This window comes from Rhizoctonia solani, chromosome 5 (assembly GCF_016906535.1).
Source record: "Rhizoctonia solani chromosome 5, complete sequence".
NCBI classification, from domain to species: domain Eukaryota; kingdom Fungi; phylum Basidiomycota; class Agaricomycetes; order Cantharellales; family Ceratobasidiaceae; genus Rhizoctonia; species Rhizoctonia solani.
Window position 1 is genome coordinate 976,100 of NC_057374.1, and position 17,816 is coordinate 993,915.

At 47.8% G+C, this 17,816-nt stretch overlaps 10 protein-coding genes and 2 non-coding genes across 12 annotated transcripts; 7 read left to right on the forward strand and 5 right to left on the reverse strand.

Moving 5' to 3' along the window:
• Nucleotides 1–376: 376 nt before the first annotated feature.
• Nucleotides 377–845, forward strand: RhiXN_09104 (Fungal Zn(2)-Cys(6) binuclear cluster domain; the record flags this gene model as incomplete). The annotated part of the gene is made up of 4 exons (XM_043328920.1): nucleotides 377–472; nucleotides 530–546; nucleotides 598–742; nucleotides 819–845. The coding sequence occupies 4 exons, from the start codon at nucleotides 377–379 to the stop codon at nucleotides 843–845; spliced, it is 285 nt and encodes a 94-aa protein (XP_043180366.1).
• A 1,675-nt stretch (nucleotides 846–2,520) lies between these two features.
• On the forward strand, nucleotides 2,521–4,262 carry RhiXN_09105 (HSP90 co-chaperone Cdc37; the record flags this gene model as incomplete). The annotated part of the gene is made up of 8 exons (XM_043328921.1): nucleotides 2,521–2,556; nucleotides 2,611–2,669; nucleotides 2,716–2,836; nucleotides 2,908–3,168; nucleotides 3,216–3,326; nucleotides 3,381–3,422; nucleotides 3,475–3,701; nucleotides 3,755–4,262. 8 exons carry the CDS (start codon nucleotides 2,521–2,523, stop codon nucleotides 4,260–4,262), a joined length of 1,365 nt encoding a protein of 454 aa, XP_043180367.1.
• Nucleotides 4,263–4,351: 89 nt separating this feature from the next.
• RhiXN_09106 (uncharacterized protein) lies at nucleotides 4,352–5,536 on the reverse strand (the record flags this gene model as incomplete). The annotated part of the gene is made up of 3 exons (XM_043328922.1): nucleotides 4,352–5,022; nucleotides 5,073–5,289; nucleotides 5,345–5,536. The coding sequence occupies 3 exons, from the start codon at nucleotides 5,534–5,536 to the stop codon at nucleotides 4,352–4,354; spliced, it is 1,080 nt and encodes a 359-aa protein (XP_043180368.1).
• Nucleotides 5,537–6,053: 517 nt separating this feature from the next.
• RhiXN_12378 lies at nucleotides 6,054–6,135 on the forward strand. The gene has a single exon. It is a non-coding gene; the product is annotated as a tRNA-Lys (tRNA).
• Nucleotides 6,136–6,717: 582 nt separating this feature from the next.
• Nucleotides 6,718–6,798, reverse strand: RhiXN_12381. The gene has a single exon. It is a non-coding gene; the product is annotated as a tRNA-Lys (tRNA).
• An 81-nt stretch (nucleotides 6,799–6,879) lies between these two features.
• On the forward strand, nucleotides 6,880–7,539 carry RhiXN_09107 (uroporphyrinogen-III synthase; the record flags this gene model as incomplete). Its single annotated transcript, XM_043328923.1, has 1 exon — nucleotides 6,880–7,539. One exon carries the CDS (start codon nucleotides 6,880–6,882, stop codon nucleotides 7,537–7,539), a length of 660 nt encoding a protein of 219 aa, XP_043180369.1.
• Nucleotides 7,540–7,602: 63 nt separating this feature from the next.
• Nucleotides 7,603–8,363, reverse strand: RhiXN_09108 (glycoside hydrolase family 128 protein; the record flags this gene model as incomplete). Its single annotated transcript, XM_043328924.1, has 6 exons — nucleotides 7,603–7,692; nucleotides 7,742–7,816; nucleotides 7,863–7,997; nucleotides 8,052–8,113; nucleotides 8,175–8,216; nucleotides 8,273–8,363. The coding sequence occupies 6 exons, from the start codon at nucleotides 8,361–8,363 to the stop codon at nucleotides 7,603–7,605; spliced, it is 495 nt and encodes a 164-aa protein (XP_043180370.1).
• A 1,165-nt stretch (nucleotides 8,364–9,528) lies between these two features.
• Nucleotides 9,529–10,686, forward strand: RhiXN_09109 (uncharacterized protein; the record flags this gene model as incomplete). The annotated part of the gene is made up of 4 exons (XM_043328925.1): nucleotides 9,529–9,733; nucleotides 9,790–9,909; nucleotides 9,947–10,335; nucleotides 10,393–10,686. 4 exons carry the CDS (start codon nucleotides 9,529–9,531, stop codon nucleotides 10,684–10,686), a joined length of 1,008 nt encoding a protein of 335 aa, XP_043180371.1.
• A 512-nt stretch (nucleotides 10,687–11,198) lies between these two features.
• On the reverse strand, nucleotides 11,199–12,550 carry RhiXN_09110 (uncharacterized protein; the record flags this gene model as incomplete). The annotated part of the gene is made up of 6 exons (XM_043328926.1): nucleotides 11,199–11,317; nucleotides 11,372–11,431; nucleotides 11,486–11,829; nucleotides 11,884–12,144; nucleotides 12,196–12,206; nucleotides 12,257–12,550. 6 exons carry the CDS (start codon nucleotides 12,548–12,550, stop codon nucleotides 11,199–11,201), a joined length of 1,089 nt encoding a protein of 362 aa, XP_043180372.1.
• A 181-nt stretch (nucleotides 12,551–12,731) lies between these two features.
• Nucleotides 12,732–14,331, forward strand: RhiXN_09111 (AAA family ATPase; the record flags this gene model as incomplete). The annotated part of the gene is made up of 10 exons (XM_043328927.1): nucleotides 12,732–12,774; nucleotides 12,825–12,847; nucleotides 12,898–12,921; nucleotides 12,976–13,090; nucleotides 13,143–13,196; nucleotides 13,262–13,423; nucleotides 13,476–13,695; nucleotides 13,743–13,902; nucleotides 13,957–14,136; nucleotides 14,218–14,331. The coding sequence occupies 10 exons, from the start codon at nucleotides 12,732–12,734 to the stop codon at nucleotides 14,329–14,331; spliced, it is 1,095 nt and encodes a 364-aa protein (XP_043180373.1).
• Nucleotides 14,332–15,560: 1,229 nt separating this feature from the next.
• Nucleotides 15,561–16,352, reverse strand: RhiXN_09112 (tetraspanin family protein; the record flags this gene model as incomplete). The annotated part of the gene is made up of 1 exon (XM_043328928.1): nucleotides 15,561–16,352. One exon carries the CDS (start codon nucleotides 16,350–16,352, stop codon nucleotides 15,561–15,563), a length of 792 nt encoding a protein of 263 aa, XP_043180374.1.
• Nucleotides 16,353–17,029: 677 nt separating this feature from the next.
• RhiXN_09113 (uncharacterized protein) lies at nucleotides 17,030–17,544 on the forward strand (the record flags this gene model as incomplete). The annotated part of the gene is made up of 2 exons (XM_043328929.1): nucleotides 17,030–17,096; nucleotides 17,153–17,544. 2 exons carry the CDS (start codon nucleotides 17,030–17,032, stop codon nucleotides 17,542–17,544), a joined length of 459 nt encoding a protein of 152 aa, XP_043180375.1.
• Between the last annotated feature and the right edge of the window lie 272 nt (nucleotides 17,545–17,816).

Sequence of the window (17,816 nt, forward strand, 5' to 3'; positions counted from 1 at the left end):
GCTCCTTTGCATTGAGGCAACTCAAGTCATGGCGTTGATCGAGATTAAAAGGAACTTGGGCTCTTGAATTGGATGCAGAGAAGCAGCGGCATATGGGGAAACACGTCATTCTGTCGGGAGAAGCAGCATCCTTCCAAAGCAAGCTCCGCTCGAGGATCGGCCCGCGTTGGGCGTTGAGTCTGGAGTGCTGACTGAAACAGCACAGCCGCCCCTTTAGGGCCTATAATAGATGTTGTGATGCTATGCTCCGATTTACTGACTCGAGGTCACTGCATCATCTGCCACAAGAATCCAAGCGGGTCACAACTTTCTCCCCAATACTTTAAATTTGGTTGTGCTCGCACGCCGTGCTTAGTATCTGGCACTTGATTTCAGAATGCAGCAACCCTCAAGTGCTCCCGCACCTGCCTCTTCAAGTAGCGGACCACTCCGTAGAAATCAGGCTTGTCATCAGTGTCGCGCCCGAAAACTGGTGAGTATACTCTGTATAGGGAATAATATACAACTGATACGATCTTACTAATGACAGAAATGTGACGCTGGAAGGTAAGTATCTCCTGTGTGAGAATACCTCGGCATATCAGAACTTGCTTTCAGGCCGTGTTCCACCTGTAAACGATCTCATGCAAAGGTCGTCGCTGCCCTGACATCTTCGGCCAGGCCGTGCTCGCGGATCCCTGTTGTACTTACGACTATGCGCCTGGGGAAGATCCATGGACTGCTACAGTCAGAAACGGTCTCGGTGAGTCGCCTGATGCGTGTCATCGTTATGCTATCCCATGCTGATGGAGTCTGCTCCCGGTGTATTCCATATGTAGGTCTATCTCCCCAATATCGCGCAGTAAATCCGGAAGCACTAGCCCAGCAGGTACTTTGAACGATGTTTCGATCCTGGAGCGAGTAAGGGAAATACTAAAATAGCAAGGTTTAGCTTACTGACATTAAAATCGGCTGTGTAGAGACGTCGATTGCCAGCTCCTCACCCAGCTCTGTAGTCCAAGTAGGCCCTCTACGGGCCCGGCACACTTCCACGCCTCGCAAAAGATCACCGCCATATCCATCTCCTGGAAAAACTCCACCTCTGGGGTGTGATTCGGCCTATGTAGGATCCCCAGCATCCCTGGAACAGTTGTCAAGTACAGGCGCCCAAGATGCTTTTTTGTTACCACTGCCTTCGCAAGCCGACGCCCGAGGAATACCTGCGCTTCCTCAAACATCAAGTTTACATACCACGCCGCCATATATCCCCACGCATGATTTCAACGCTGGTAACCAAGATTTCCAGTACGAAGAAATGGCGCAAATGTTATATAGTCCAATGGGACCTTTTTTTGACTCGCAAACATTGTAAGTACGCGTTTCAGCACGATATCCGAACTCCCCGAGCGCTCAATTCATACATAGGCTCTCACCACTGCCTTGCTACGCAAATTCACTTCCTAGCGGAGAATATGCTGAGGGTGAAGTGCCGATACATGCGCATGATGCCAATGGTTTAGGTAACGGGGTCCATAAGCCGCAATTCTATTATTATTGAGCTCCGAGTCGAACCCAGCTTCGCGCGGGTTACGAATAGCAGACAACCTCCCGGTCAGCATCTTAGACCGCCGTTGAGTCGCAGCAAACGAATACAGGTTATATGACGGGGATGTTATTCCTTGCAACAATCTGGCACAGTAGTGGCAAAAAGGCGCATGCAATCTTTGGTCTTTAAGTCTGTGCGTCTCAGTATTTTCCCATTTATTAGATAGGGTTGAAATATGGACGTACTGCCCCCATTCTGTGGGGAAACCGTATCAATCTACTAAATAGCAAATATGAGATATTAACGCGTTAAATATATGGTCTACATAGTGCTAGTTTCATTGTATTACTATGTGCATATTCCATGTATACCTATAGTTGTGTATTCTATTGCATCTTTAAATACGGCGCTTTAGAGTTTTTCAGTTCGGGCCCAAATAGGAAGTATTTACATTTATGGCAAGAATGGCAGTGCCAAATGGGGGTTCACCTGAAAAGGGTTGCTAGCGCCCAGTAGCGATATGACAGGTCATGATATCACCTCATATCCCTACCGCAATGCAAGTAACCACTGTATCCAACATCGCGAGGTGTTTCAGTAAGTGGATCAGAGAGAACCAGGCTAGATTTACTCAAGCGAGTGCCACATATGTGGATTGAAGCAATGATTTTGTCAGAATTTGTGATGGTTTTCTCATTGGATACCAATGATTGAGGAAACAGCTGGATTCAATATAGCGCACAATCCATCAAAAGCGCCTGGCGCTTGGCGGAAGCAGATCAATGGAACGTTCGCGAAAGCTGTAAGCTAAGACAAAGCCACTTCCGACCCTTGTGGCACAGTATTTTAAACCTTTGCACCAGCATTCCATATCCCACCCACTACCTAGACACTCGCCATAGGTGTAGGCATTTAGCGAATCAGCGAGCAGGAAACATCGAGTTTTGGCGAAGGACCTGTTCGCGTTCTAGTGCCGACTATCTCAGTCTCTAGATATGCCTCTCAATTATTCGAAATGGGACCAACTCGAGGTATACACAGAATTATACCTAGTCGTGGCTTAAACTGATGGATTTGGGTTGAAGCTTTCTGATGATTCAGATATTGAGGGCCACCCCAACGTTGATAAACGAAGTCTTATTCGGTACGTCGATTTTAAATCACAGATCGAAATCTCTAATATTACGTAGGTGGAAGCAGCGCGACATACATGAAAAGCGCGAGCAACGTAAAATGCGCATTCACGAACTTGAAAGCAAGCTTGCACTATCTAAAGTTCTTAATCCCCGTATCGAAAAGATAATCGCGGACGTACAGGAGGGGGCAAAGCACGCTTCAGTGCTATAACTGAGCAACTTAAAGTGAATCCCAGTCCTGATAAGCCACCCGGAAATGCACCCAACCAACCAACGTACGATATGATGCTTCACGAGCTCATGCTCCAAGTATGGAACGGCGTAAAGGAAGGTGGGGCAACCCCAGAGGACCCTAATCTCACCGACAAACTTGTCGCTGGGTTGAGGGATGCTTTGGAGAAGCAACACCAGGACGATCTACAAAGCCAAAAGGATCTTGAGGCTGAGATCAATGAGCGCAACAAACACATTACGAGCGACGATTTAAGAGACGGATTCAATTCAACGGTTGGTTCTTACTTTCTCTGTATAAAATCGTACTCATTTCCCAATAGAAAGTTTCTCACAAAGCTTCTCCTGATCCTACTGTGATGGCTAAGCCATTAGTGCCCAAAAAGGAAAAAGTGGAAACCATCGAAGTTTTAAATCCTAAGGGAAAGGAGAAGGTGAATCTTGGTCATTCGGGATCTTGATAACTCTACTAATAGCTGATCAGGAAGTGGAGAGTCAACTTGCAACAGCGACGACCGGAAATGATGATGGTGGCGATGATGACATGATATGGAACCTCTTCCAGAACTTACTCCCCTGCAGGCCAAATTTGCATCACTTCCTTTGGGAAGTTTCGAACAAGCCTTCCAGTTCATTCAAGACAATCATGAAATATTTTCTCCTGGGGCTACCGATGCGTTCCTTTTGGCCGGTTTCAGAGCCCAAATGAAGGGCGAGTCCAAATACGCCAAGCAATGTGTGAATCGGAGTCTCATGCTACAATACTGCGAGAAGCTTGGCCGAGATGGCGTTTCACTATTTTTCAAGAGGTGAGTTCCATTACTTTAAATCCGTACGTAATCAGGCTGACTATAGAACACAGAATGCTCTCTGACAACCCCATCGGCGCGGATGGTAAACACCTTGCGCCTAATGCGATGCCACGCGCTATTTTTGAGAAGGACGTCAATGATACCTACGAGATGATTTGCACACGCGCAGAAAAGGCCAAGGAAGAAGATGCAGAAGCAGGTGCCCGCGAGACGATTCAGCTTGTATGTGAGAATCCAGATACCGATGTTCAATTCAACGTCCCAGATGGTCCTCCTCCTGAAACAATTACTCTCGAAGGCGAAGGGACAGAACATTTAGATCCTGTGCAGGTCCGAGAAGCATTAATGCGGAGGTGGGAGATGTTTGAGGCCTTCAAGCCAGAGATGCAGGGCGCCCTTCGGAACCACAGTCTCGACGAGGTCAACGCTGTGCTAGAAAAGATGGATCTGGCGGAAGCCGAAGGAATGGTTCAATTGCTTGACGCTTCGGGGATATTATCGTTTGCTTCGACTGACATTCGTGACGAAACGGGTGTACCAGCTCCAGATCCCGAGTAGTTACATACTACGACTTTGAGGTTTATCTGGGATTTTTCTCATATTGAAAGTGTTTAAAAGGCGGTACATGTATACATACGAAATTCGCATCACTTTATTTGATTGAGCTCGTGGAGAAGTTCTTCGTCAAACTCATCACCACTTCCGTCCCTGCCGTCTATTCCAAGCCCCGCTGCTAGCCCAAGTGCCACTCTTGCCGCGGCTTTCCGTCGTTCTTCAATATCTGTAATAGCACCTATTTCGAGACGCATTGTCTCAAGAGCTCCAAGGACGGAAGATAGGTCAAATCCTCCAGGTGCATCGCTATCTTGCCCAAAAATTCGTTCAGTTATAGCACCCACATCTGCGGAGGAAGGAAGATCTTCCTCTGAATTCGTTTCCGGTGGAGCTGAAAGGAAATCCGTAAAATCGTCGTCAAATCCTTCTCCTGATCTAACTGCTTCATTTTGTGACTCGGCGGTCACGGTAGTTCGTTCGCCCCGGTTACCAGGTGTCCATGAACCAGCATCATCCAGCCATGCATTCAACTCCGCTAAGTTATGCGATGCTGACTGAGTGTTAATGTCAAATAATGACGGGTGATCCGGGGGGGCAGTGTCTGATATAGTAGCGAACGAATGTTCAAACGCAATGGAGGGCGGTTCGCCTTGTTCTCCGGCATCTACCACGGTACGACGTAAGCCCCCTGTGGCTGTTCGAACCATTGAAGGCCACATAATCATATTCAACGCCTCAAGGATGCGGGGTACTCCACGCACGTCTTTTGCTACAGTGAGATACAAGCTAGCCAAGAAAGAAATCTCTACATACCATGCTGTAGGTGATCAGAATACCCTTTGGCATCAGGCGAGTCATCGGTATCCACATACTCAAAGTTTTGGTCCGAGAAGAACTCTTCGATTGAGTCAAACGAATCGGAAGGCTGCGCCCCACCAGTTGACACGGTAGGAAGTGAAACGGCAAGAGCAACTTCAGCATCGTGGGCTAAATATGCTTCCTTCATGGACAAGAATAGTTCGCGGTACGGCTGGATGTTTCTCCGGAGTGTCAAAATATAACTCGGCCGTAGTGTTGTCATTTACCTCATCTTTCCTGAACACAAAGATCAATGCTGGTACGCGCTCATCATCCGCCTCTGGTGGCCAAAGTGGTTTTGCAGGAGGCTTGGATACCTGGTGTAGGTAAAGATGTACTGGCGCCGTGTAGTACTTATTCTTGATTGTCCACTCAATATATGATTCATCATTTGGATTGGGGGTCGGAAGATTCGTCATGAATGGACCAAGACCTGTAATGTTGAGGTTCGCCTGAATTAGCAGTGTGAGTAGAACGGATAGCTTACGATCAACTAGCTCTCGGCTCTGATCGACTGATGCAGACACAAGGAGAATCGACAACTGGGTGATAATGAAAGATCTGTCGGCTCCATTATAGGCGACAGCGTCTGAGAGAACTAATATGTTGTACTAAAACAAATAAGCTCCCTAAATGTCTGCAGACACAAGGAGAATTCGACAACTGGGTGATAATGAAAGATCTGTCGGCTCCATTATAGGCGACAGCGTCTGAGAGAACTAATATGTTGTACTAAAACAAATAAGCTCCCTAAATGTCTTTTGTAGGCTAAGCGGTGAGTTAGGCGACAACGTGACTTATAACTGACATGAGAGTGGGTAAAGATTGAGTGATAATGAGTGATAATTAATAACGTTAAACTTCGGAATCACATTCCTTCTTGAGCCTTACTATAGAAAAAGTATATATAACAGCAATATAAGCGCCATTCATACCGCCTGGCTAGCTCAATCGGTAGAGCGTGAGACTCTTAAATGACGTCATCTCAAGGTTGTGGGTTCGACCCCCACGTTAGGCTATAGGAAACTCTTTTTGTAGCAGATATAGTCAAGCACGCACAAGGCCCTTTTGCTTCCTACCACCACCGGTGGGTTGAGGGTTCGGGCCTTCCCCTCATCCACCTACCCCTCCTGCCTTCACAGGCGCTACCTACTCTACCGGCCGCTGTGCGGTCGTCGTACCGCCCTCATGGGCACTTACCCTGTTACCCGCCCGCCGGGCACTCCTTTTTTTTCTGACCCTTACTACCTCTGACTGTTACGTGTCTTTATTGTGTCTTTATTTGAGGCATCCCTGTAGCTTTTGAGTGTCGGTTTTGTGCCCTGCTGCCTGTCTGTACACCTGTGCCGTATCCACCCGGCTGGGCCTTACGCCCCGAGCGGTTTGCCTCGTTCGCATGTAGCTCGCTAAATATAGTATTAAAAAAAGTCAAGCACGCAGCCAAGTCCTTTTTCAAGTCGACCATTTTACAATTACTCAAACCCCGTCTTACTAGTTTTCATGATATGTTCACTGTGAAAGGTTGTCAGCATAACTTAGGGTGTATAGCCCACATACCAGAAGCTTGTGATTAAAAAGCAAATTAAAAAATATTTCCCTTAGCCTAACGTGGGGGTCGAACCCACAACCTTGAGATGACGTCTTTAAGAGTCTCACGCTCTACCGATTGAGCTAGCCAGGCGGCGAATGCTCTTTGGCGAAAGCTTGCACAACTAGCAGCAAGGAATAACTCCGGGTATCCGTCATGTAGTCATCCATTACTATGCTCAACCACGTTCTTCTCCTCAAAAATCCAGATGAAAGTTCCCGACCCATATCAGTACGCGCTCTCACGGAATGGTTTTACGACAAGCATCATATCTACTCTAATCCATTCCTACATCGTTTGGATGGACTAACCGATATAATCGCACAAGAAGGAGAAAAATATGGAGGGGTCATTGTAACATCAGGGCGAGCAGTCGATGCATGGGGTAATGCGGCGAAAGAAGTACAGGAACAAGGCAAATTATCATTTCCACTGCACTGCCCGACTGATACTCATCTTTGCTTATACAGCTCAGTTGTCTGCGACCGAGAACCCTTCATCATGGGCTTTGAAGCCGTTTTATGTTGTTGGCTCAAAGACAGAAAGAAAGCTTCTTGGCTGAAATGGCTCAATGCATCCCCGAGCCGGAACTCATGGGTGCCAAGGAGTCTGGAACGGGCGAGCTGCTCGCCAAGTTTATGCATTGATTATCCTACGCGCTCACGGCAGAGTCTACCTCTGTTATATCTGACGGGCGATAAGAATGCTGGAGGGGTCGGAAAGGGTTTGAAAGCAGGGGGTCTTGGGTTCAAGATGGTGCAGGTTTATGAGACCAGCGCGTCGACCACATTTGAGGAGGATTTCGAGGAAGGGGTAAAAGAGGGCAGTGAGTGATTCTTGGTTAAGACTTAATGGGTAATGGGTATATAAACTCTTGTGGTGATACTCGAGGGGATTTTAGGTAAAGGTCAGAGCAATCCCTGAGAGCATGCCCATGAGGAGAGTTGCTGCGGTCGCAGGAGTACCAGAGAGGTACCCTCCGTTGATCTTGATGATGTTTTCCGGATGAGGTATTAATGGGCTGCGCCGGATTTACAGGAGCGGCCGTTTCGCCAATGTATTGCTTTCCTAGATCATTGATCGTACCGGAGGCATCCATGAGCGCATTCACCTGTGAAAACGAGTTAGACAATCATGACGCAAGCCAGAAGGAGCACGTTATTGATCACTGGTTTTTTCATGGCTCCAAACCATGCATAACGGTGCACCCAATCCTGTTGATCTAGCCATTCTTGGGTAGTGTTCATAAATGCTGTAGTATCGGCGTAGGTGCACTGTGGCTCCCCCTCTTGCTAGGAAGAAATAGTGGGCAAGATTGCGTGACGCATATCCACACGTTGACTTACGAAATTATGGCATGCAAACTCCGTGAGCCAGATTGGCTTATCAGGGAATGTCGTATGCATATCTTCCTAAAAGTCATACACGCTTGCGTTTCTCAGGCTCTAGTGACGGAGAAAAGCACATACCATATAAGTCATGAACTTTTGTGGCGTTAATCCCATACCAATCTATGATCCATTTGGAGTCAACATCCGGGCGCAGTCTCAGTGCAGAAAATACTCACGGAGCCAAGAAGTCATAGTGCACCCGCCATAGGGTTCACAAGCGGCGGCAAAATCAATGAGCCACTGCTTGCTACGAGTAGCAGCGGACATGGCCGGCGAGCCGAGGCTGACATTATGTTGCCGAAGAGGTTCCATGTATTTCTGCCACCACTGAACCGCCTCGGCAGCTGTGAGGTTCGATTGTCCCACTTGTTCAGGCCTAGTCCCCCAAAAGAAGGGAGGTCATTAATAATCGTTTCCGCGTGAGGATTCTCCATTCAAATGCTTCTCGTTCATACCTAGCACATGCTTGATTCCATTTGCGACGATTGTGCTTTCGTTCACATATGTACTAAACGTGCCCGCGTTCTTCGGACCCCAAAACATCGGAACGTATTCCAGGTTGTTCTTGCCTTGGACCCAATCGTTAGGTCCCCATGTATAGTACCTTTGACATGCATATGAGCGCCAATGCGCATTTAGTCAATGATGCGCGGCAGCATTAAGCGCATATCTTACCATGTAACCTTGGGCGATTCGTACTGGGTGATATCCGAGTCACCCCCCCATGCAAGTCCAGTTTTGTTCAATGCGGGATTTGGGCTTGGATCTGGAATCGCAATTTGCCGCCCACGAAGCACCATGGCCCAGCACGAAGGGGCTAAACTTAACCAAGCTAACAACATAGAAAAAGCAACGATTGTCACTGGCAGAAATTCGGAGAAATAGGTAAAATGAGAGAAATGGGGCACGAGCTCTCAGAGACGTCTAAACTGCGCATTTATGCACCAAACGAGGATTCCGATATTCCCCTACACGTCATGTCAAGTTGAGCGAAATGATGAAAAGAAGTGGAGCGGCAGGTGGTGCTGAATGTGGAGTCAAAACGTTAACCCTGAACATCAGTCCGGCAAAACTCGGCCAAATGGAGATTCCGGATCCAATGATCATGTAATGGCCCTGACAACCACGGCAGCTCCTTGGAGAACCCAACTCATTATTTGTGAAATTCCGTTATGATTCTTGCTGTGCCTTTGGCTTTGGCTTGTCCTGTCGACGACCGCGTAGTCCGTCGTCGTTTGACCAGCGCATTCGGTCGTTACACGCTCACTAATGTGACTGGGAGCCGGTCTCTACTCTGAATATTCGAAGTCCACTACTCTCTTTCCTTGACGGACTTGCCTGGAGCAAGCTTACAATCACAGCGACAACAATAGGTTTCTTTATTCGACCCGACTTTTTTGCTCTTTTGACTCGGCTTGGCTTTGTGCACGGGATGATGAACAGCGAGCGAGCTTATGTGACGGAAGGAAGCAGCAATAGGCCTTTGAACGATCGTGAGGAGAGGCCAACATTATCTGATGGCACACTCGTTGGACGAGCGGAAGCAGGACCTTTGCCCACGAAACAAGGGGAATTGGGATATGTCCCTTCATCAGTGGTCCCGCCTCAAGCTCCGAATGAGGACACGAACCAGTTGCGTCCGAAGTGACTACACAACATCCACGGACCATATCCCTTCACCGGTGAACACGAGTTCAAACGAAGTACCACCCAACACCCAAATGCATCCACAGCAAGCCTTCCATCCTCCTTCAAACAGTTTCTTCGAACGCCAAGGCCTCTCCCAACTATCCACGGCGTGCGGTCAACAACCGTGCTCCGAGTAGTGTTCACCACGTTCGTATTAATAGCAGCGGTCGTCGGGTGGATCGTTACCGTTGTAAGGATGAATGCCTGGGATAAGAAAGGCTCAGTCTTTGCGCCACCTCCTCAAAGCATCAGCAGCGAGGAAGGGAACAAGAGCAATGCCGATGCTCCGCCTCCCGACCCGTTTGATCAGATGACCCATTCATCCCTCGTCTTTGTGCACGTAGCGTTCGGGGCATCCGTCCTCTTCTTGCTCCTCATGCTCGAACGGGCAGTTTACAGGTTCCGAGCTGAGCGATACGCCCATTTGCATCCCGAGGAAATGGCCGCAGCAACAGAAGTGAATAGAGAGATGGGCTTGAGTCCGTGGAATCGTCCGCCGTTGCCGTCATATGCTGCTGCCTTGGGGGTCAGGGGAACTGGAGATGTCGAGGTACGTATTGGACTGGACATTGCCCCGGATGGAGACTGATTATGCGGCTATAATTAGGATAATGTTATTGCTGCTCCTCCACCACCTGAATACGGAAACACACGCGGAAGCACGCTTTTGTTGACCTCCCACCACCTGGCTGGATCTCAGTCCCGATCATCGTCTACTTCACAGCCCAGGGATGAAAACAGACAAGACGTACTCGGCCGACCGATCCAAGACTGGTCCAGGCCTGTCAGTTACGCGGAGGACGAAATGCGGGAAAATCTGCGGAGGAGTTTGGACTTGGAGGCTGCGCTTGCGAGGTTGGAAGGCCCGAATAGGCCAGAAAGTGCTTTGACAAGGCGGTAGACGATGTTGCATGAGAAATGAATGGTCATGGATTCTTGGAATCGGGTTTTGGATTCAATCCTATCAGTTTGCTGCACATACTTTTCTTGTTCGTTTGTTTGCTATATCGGTACTTGGAATTCAGGATCATATCACCTTACGCCTATACTAGAGCTGATAGTTCAAGAAAAAAAAGTCATCAACCTAAGTGAAAGTTGTTAAAATAAACAACTAGGTTTACCAAAGTAAACAAATGGGCCATCTAGGTCGGACTACCCCCTCTTTGATGAGAATTTAATTCGCCTCCCTATAGTGTTGACCGTTGCCAAGGCCTGCCGTTGTGAAATTGAACCGCAGTAAATTCGATCCATGCAAAAAACCAAAGACACAAAATAAAACAAACAATAGTCCAGACTGTAGGTTACTGTAAAGGAACGAAAGTGTACTTGGAGTAGAAGTCCATGAGAGATGCGTGTAATGATGAAACAAAAAGTCTATTTTCATGAAAACAAAGCGAGGGGAGGGATGTAGAATTATGCAGCATTGGCAGCCAACTCGATCGGGCAAGCGGCATCGTTGATCTGCGTACCAGCCGTAGGCTTTCCGATCAACCCAGCGATCGACAGTTCAAGCACGAGGCGGAGTTGCAAGCCTACGTCACGTTAGTCCGTTACGGTTTAAAAGTGAAAGAAAAAAAAATACGCACTAGGCCGTTTGCCGCCCGTGACCTGAGACTTGTTCTTGCAGGCATCATAAAATTTAGTCCCTTTCAATGCGGTGTCAAAAACTGTGTGGAGGAAGCGAAAAGGGAAAAACCCACAAGTGACATCCGAGGTATTTGCAGCTTCGTATGAAAAAGTAACTGGCACTTTGAGCTCGGCATAGGTCTTGGCGGGAACGGTATATCCTCCCAAATCACCCGAGGCTACTTGACGAGCGCTCTCGACTTCATAAATGGTGGCACGGATGTTGTTGAAATGCAATGGGAGGACGATCTGACCGTTTGTGTTCACTTGCAAAGAAACAAGGGCGTCGAAAGAAAAATTGGCCGGAACTCGAGAGAACTGGGGGTTGCCGCCATCGCTAGTTGCGTTGAGAGGCATATCACCCAGGAATCCAAAGCTGGGGACGCGAGGAATAAGGATTGCCAACAAAATGCCGATCCTGGTCGTACAATTTATATCAACTTGATCCGTGTGACTGCAAACTGGCACTCACACTGCGCAAACTATGAATATAACCCAAACTAGAGTTGTGCGTTTAGCCCAACTGATTCCACACAGTCCGCGCTGGTCTCGATTAAATTCTCTCCATTTTCGGCGACGTTCTTCAGCACGTGCTTCGGCTCTCCCAGCCTTTGTCATGTCGTGCAGCTCAGAGGCCTTCCATTCGGCGCCCAGAGCGGGTACAGTGACGAGCTCAACTTGATTGGCTGCACTCGCCTGGGAACCACCAGCTGTTTCCCGGATGGGTCGATACCTGTGTCTTTGGTTAGCTCGTTACATATCATACATCATTTTACCAACTCACCCACTATCCTGCTGAAACGGAGTCGCATACTCGGTCCCTGATTATTAAAATCTGCAAAAACATCCCATTCTTCGTCCTTGCCAGCAGCCCCTATATCGCCTCTGGGATTGTCCAAGCCGATGTATGAGGCCCGGTCATAGCCTCCTCCACGCCTATTGGTGGAGTCATAGTCAAGTCCAGAAGCACCATATTCATCGGGACGGAAAAAAGAAGATGTCGAGTCGCGTCTGTTGGTACCCAGTGTGTCTGGCTGCTGTCGTTGGCGCGGCATCGAGTCCATGTTTATCTGTGACGATGGCCTTCCATAGAACGATGATACCTGTGATCGGCTATCAAAGTCCTTTCGAGTCGCCATTATATTTTATGATGAATGGGTACTTGGCAGAGAAGGATGATGTACAAGAATAACTTGGTCGGTCGTCGGAAACGAGGTGATGGCCAGGAGCAAGAGGGCAACTCCAATTCCTTTCCAGTTGCAAATTCAACGCAGTCACGTGAATTTCTCCCACCACCCACGTCTTCCCTCAACCGCCACCATGGTCTCTGCATCCAAGGACGTACGAAAGATTGCAGTAGATGGTGCGCCTTTTATAAGAACAGCCTTTAATAAATACTCAAGTGCTACTCAGTTGCAATGTTCGCAGTCTCGAATGTGAATACTCAATATTTCATTCCTTTTTCATACTTATCCAGTCATTCTAGATTGCACTTTACTATGCATTCAAGGTGTGTATCGAGTTTTAAGAAAATTAGCAATTTTTTTTCCTGATACTGGTGTAGTATGTGATGTCCTCCTTGGACCCACAGCAAGAGAAGCGCAAGGCCGCAAAGGCAAAGAGCGCAAAGGTCTTGGATAGACTAGGAGTCAAAGAACTCGAACTGACAGAATACGAAGGTATTTGCATGTGATACAAGCTTGCTTATGTATTTATTCGAGCCTTGTCTAGAAATTATCGCGGCAGAAGTCATTCACCCAAGCGACATAACTACAGGATTCGAGGGTATGTACCCCAAGACCATGCATAGTCCTCATGTACCACCCCACGTTTATCACTGTTGTTTGTAGACATCGGCGGCCTCGACCCTATCATTTCCTCTCTCCGCGAATCAGTGATTTACCCACTATGCTATCCAGAACTTTTTGCTTCTAATGCAGGACTCTTGGGCGCACCAAAGGGTGTCCTGTTATACGGCCCCCCGGGCTGTGGGAAGACTATGCTTGCCAAAGGTCATTCCTCTCTTCATGCTTTCTTCGCTCTTTCTCACTCGTGATTCCATAGCACTTGCCAAAGAATCCAACGCCACATTCATAAACATCGCCGTCTCGGTCCTAACCAATAAATGGTACGGCGAGTCCAACAAACTCGTCGCTGGGCTGTTCAGCCTTGCACGAAAGATGCAGCCTGCCATCATATTTATTGATGAGATTGATTCGTTTTTGGGAGAACGAGGACGAGGCGATCACGAGGTGACAGGGATGATGAAGGCTGAGTTTATGACGTGAGTTTCTCTCATCTTTAGGCTTTCTGGTATTAAGCTTGTGATAGATTATGGGATGGTTTGGCCTCGGGTGAGAACACGCGGATTCTGGTTCTAGGAGCGACAAATCGGCCAAATGATATCGACCAAGCGATCTTGAGGAGGATGCCCAAGAGGTTTGCCGTCCGACTACCAGATCTGGAACAGAGGACTAAGATCCTTAGTTTGGTAAGCCACATCCTTGATTTCTTCATTCTAGTCTCATAATTGCACCTTCCTCAGATGCTTAAAAAGAGCACTCTGGCACCTGGCCTTTCCATCAGTGAACTCGCTCGAAGATCGGAAGGGCTTAGTGGAAGCGATTTGAAGGAGATGTGTCGAAACGCAGCAATGGTTCCTGTACGAGAATACATGCGTCAGAACGGAGGGTCGATTGAGGATATGCGCAAGGGTCAGGCAGAGGTACGTATACTAACATCTTTGCTTATTTCGCATTTTATCAACTTGAAAAAAAAATCAAACTAATGTGATCTCCGTTTGAAGGGATTCAAACTGCGCCCACTCGCTATGTCCGACTTTTTCGCTTCGGACGGCACAACCCAACCTGTCGTAAATGCACCGTACGGTATCGGAGTGACTCAAGAATCGTTAGACTAGATCGATTCTTTATTTATGTGAAATTTTTGGTGTGATTTAATCTTAATAGTTTTTGTTATCATTCCTTGTGTGAGAGAGTTGGCTGAATGGCTCTAGGATACAAACTGGTCTCACAAGGGCAAAAAAGCAATCAAACATCACCACTGGACCTCTTCCGAAAGCCAAACAAACTCCCTTCGCTCTCGGCGTTTGATAATTTATATCCACTCTGCCCAACCTCTTCGGGTAAGGAAATCTTTGGGCTCCGACTCGTTCCGTCTTCCAATTTCCTCGATCGAAGAGCATACACTCGCCCAGGCTCAGGAGGCATCAGTGTATCCCTATACGTTTCCAGCACTCTCAGTGCATTCGTTCGCACATCTTCAATCCTGAGTCGGTACCTCCAGGGCGTCAGACCTTTGCCGAATAATCTACAGTGTACCTGAGTCACTCCATAACAGAGCCCGAACGAGTCGAGACACATACCTATTCACGTGGTTGGAGCATAGCAAAGCTGTAATAATATTTAATATATGCAACGGAACGAGGGAGAATGTCCAGGCATAGTAACGTCCTAGACTTGCACGCTCGAATCTGACAAGTCGGGCTTTGCACCCTGGTAGTGGAGAGCGGGGGAAACAGAGGGGCGAAGAGGTGGCAGAGTGTTCGGGAGACCAATAGCCGCAGCAGTTCAACTACAGTCGCTTTTAATGAGTTGAATGGCAGTAAAAGCGGATAGTAAAATCCTACAGAGTACTGCAAAATCATCCTATCTTCCTCTCCAAATTTCTGACTCCACGCTTGGTCCATTTTGCTAGGTAATGCAAATGCAGAACGACGGTAAGATGTGTACCCTACAACAAGCATAGCTGCGAAACTTGGCCAGAGTAGGACACAGTATATAGCCAACAGTGGTCTACTGTTGAGTAGCGTCCCGCAAATTCCGAATAAGGAGGTACCAAAAACGATTAGTGATGCACTTGTAATTACTTTGATCCTCTGGTGAGTGGATCCTATGCAAATGAGCGAGAGGGTAGACGTACTAACTAGGATGTCATAGTCTACGATACGCATAATCACTGATTTTGGCCAAACTGAAGTGGGATAAGTGACTCCTTCATTTGTATACTCATAAAACCCGCTCACTTCCGAACCAAGTCATCAATACTAGTATCAATGCCGTTAATCCGTACACGAAAACCTATGCGATTATCTCTTGATCGATCTTTTCCGACCTACTTCGCTCAACCTCAACTCACCGAACAGATAGAAAGTAACAATGCCCACTTTTCCGGTGTCCAAACATTCGGCCATTCAACTACTGCTCCTGTTTCTCCGTATCCCAACAACGGGAGTAACTTGTCTTCTTCCGATACTACAGTATTGGCCTTGCGATGAGAAATGCTTATTGGGAATCTGCGCGTGAAACGGTCGGTCGCTGCATGTGTTGCTGCCAGGAGCGCCGGTGAGCCAGGTTGCATACTTGGTACGTCATGTCCTTGATTTGGAATCCCAAGTAAGGCATCTTCCTGCTGTGGAACCAAGCGGATAGTGGTTGGGCTACATGATTCCGAAAAGGGAGTTGAAGGGTATGCTCCTTTGCTATTGTGATACTCCACTTCCGGTTCTACAGGCAGTCCACTATCATTAACCTCTCCCGGTTTGGAGCAGCCTCTGATCGTCCTCAGTGGGTGTGCTATTTTTGATAGCAGATCATTAGGTTGAGCATACAAGCGGTCACTCCCAATTTTGGAAGTTGGGAGTCGAGCGTCTGGGTATTTGGTAGGCACAGGTGGGAACGGTCGGTCGTCCAGCTCTCGTCCGAGGGCCGGTAAAAACCCTGGTTGGGCGACACCATCAAACGGATTGTGCTGAAAAACATCGTCAAATGGGTTGGCACATGCTTCTCCGGGTACTTTTGAATGCGTCACGGTTTCCCCGTGTGGACTCGGAATTGAATATGGCCCTGAGACTCTACGACGTACTCTACCATGAGAAATATCGAGGGCGGAAGATACACCGCCTAGCGATGGGCTGCTCATTTTTGTTGGTGGACGAGGTTGTCGTAACAAACAAAGAGTTCACTCAGGGGCTGAAACTGAGTCTAAAGTTAGGGGTTAGCGATGTTCAGGGGTAACAGGCCAAAATGGACCACAGTTGGATGAGCGAGTACATTGTAATTGTATATTCTGTGTGGAGTGGGCAGCACTGCCTGCTTGCCTTTTTATTCTTTGAGAGAATCCATTGTTGCATATCACAACAGCGGTCGGCGCATACAGAGTCCGAGTCGGGGAGTCACGTGGGAGATCCTTGGTTCTCGGGACTTCTTAGGGGACAAAGGTTACGAGCGGCTTCGGTTGTAGTGTCGAGTAACTCTATTACAGCTGGTTGTAGCACATTGGCTTGGGCGTCAGCCCGTCATCCCTTACTCCAAACGATATAAGGATCTTGCACAAGCGATGCTCAGGTCTCTTCAGCACCCTCCCCACGTTCTCTCGTCATTCTTGCCGACTAATTCGGTAGCTTCATTCAGCTGCACAAGCGGAGTTTAAGGCAGGACTCACTCCTAGTGCTCCCATATAGTTCGTTCGATCCTTTGACGCTACTTGTGAGTAGTCTTGCCAGACTTTGGTGATCGTTAGAACTAAATTGATCAACAGCGTGATCTATGCCCATGGTCAAAATACAAATAAGAGATGACGCATATAGCCCAGTGCTCATGGCTCCGAAAGCCGCGTCACAAGTTACATCCATCTGGGTCCCGATTCTTCTTTGTGCCGTCTTGAGTGAGCTACTACATATCGGATACATGGTACATGTGTTAATATTCTCTGATCATTAGTTATACTCCCGATTTCTATTTACATGGGCTATCTCTTCTACAATCGACGGCCTCGTCGAGTGGAGGACAAGGAAGTTGCACGCCCATCTCCTGATGTTGACACCAAGTGGTCTGAGTCTTTTGATAACCGGCGGCCTTCGACTAGTGGATGGACATTGAATGTTCCGAAGTGGAACACACCAGTTGGTCCATTGCGCCGCGGGTCTGATGGTGGATTCCCGCCGGGAACGCTCCATATCACATTGCCAGATCCTACACTTTCTGGCTCTGTTGAATCTCTCGACCACAAAGCCCCTCCTCTTACTCCTGTACATGTACGCCATCCTACCCCTCCCCCTGCTGTACATTTAGCCACACAACCAACTGAGCGCTACCACGCTCGCGCAATCTGATCCTGTCCCTTTCCGAGTCTGAACTTCAACTGTAGGCTTATCGATGTATTTTATCGTGACCAACTATCCTTCCTTCCTTTTAATACACTCTACGGGGTGTCTTGTATTCTTGAGTTTATTGTTGTAATTACATACCCCTCTGAAAATTTCGAACTAAACATTTGATTGAGGACCTCTGGATGTGATGCTATGCGCATATTGAAACATTGACTTTTTTGTACTCACCAACGGTTATGTGCGCTGCGAATCCTGCTTTGAAAACTACAAATTTC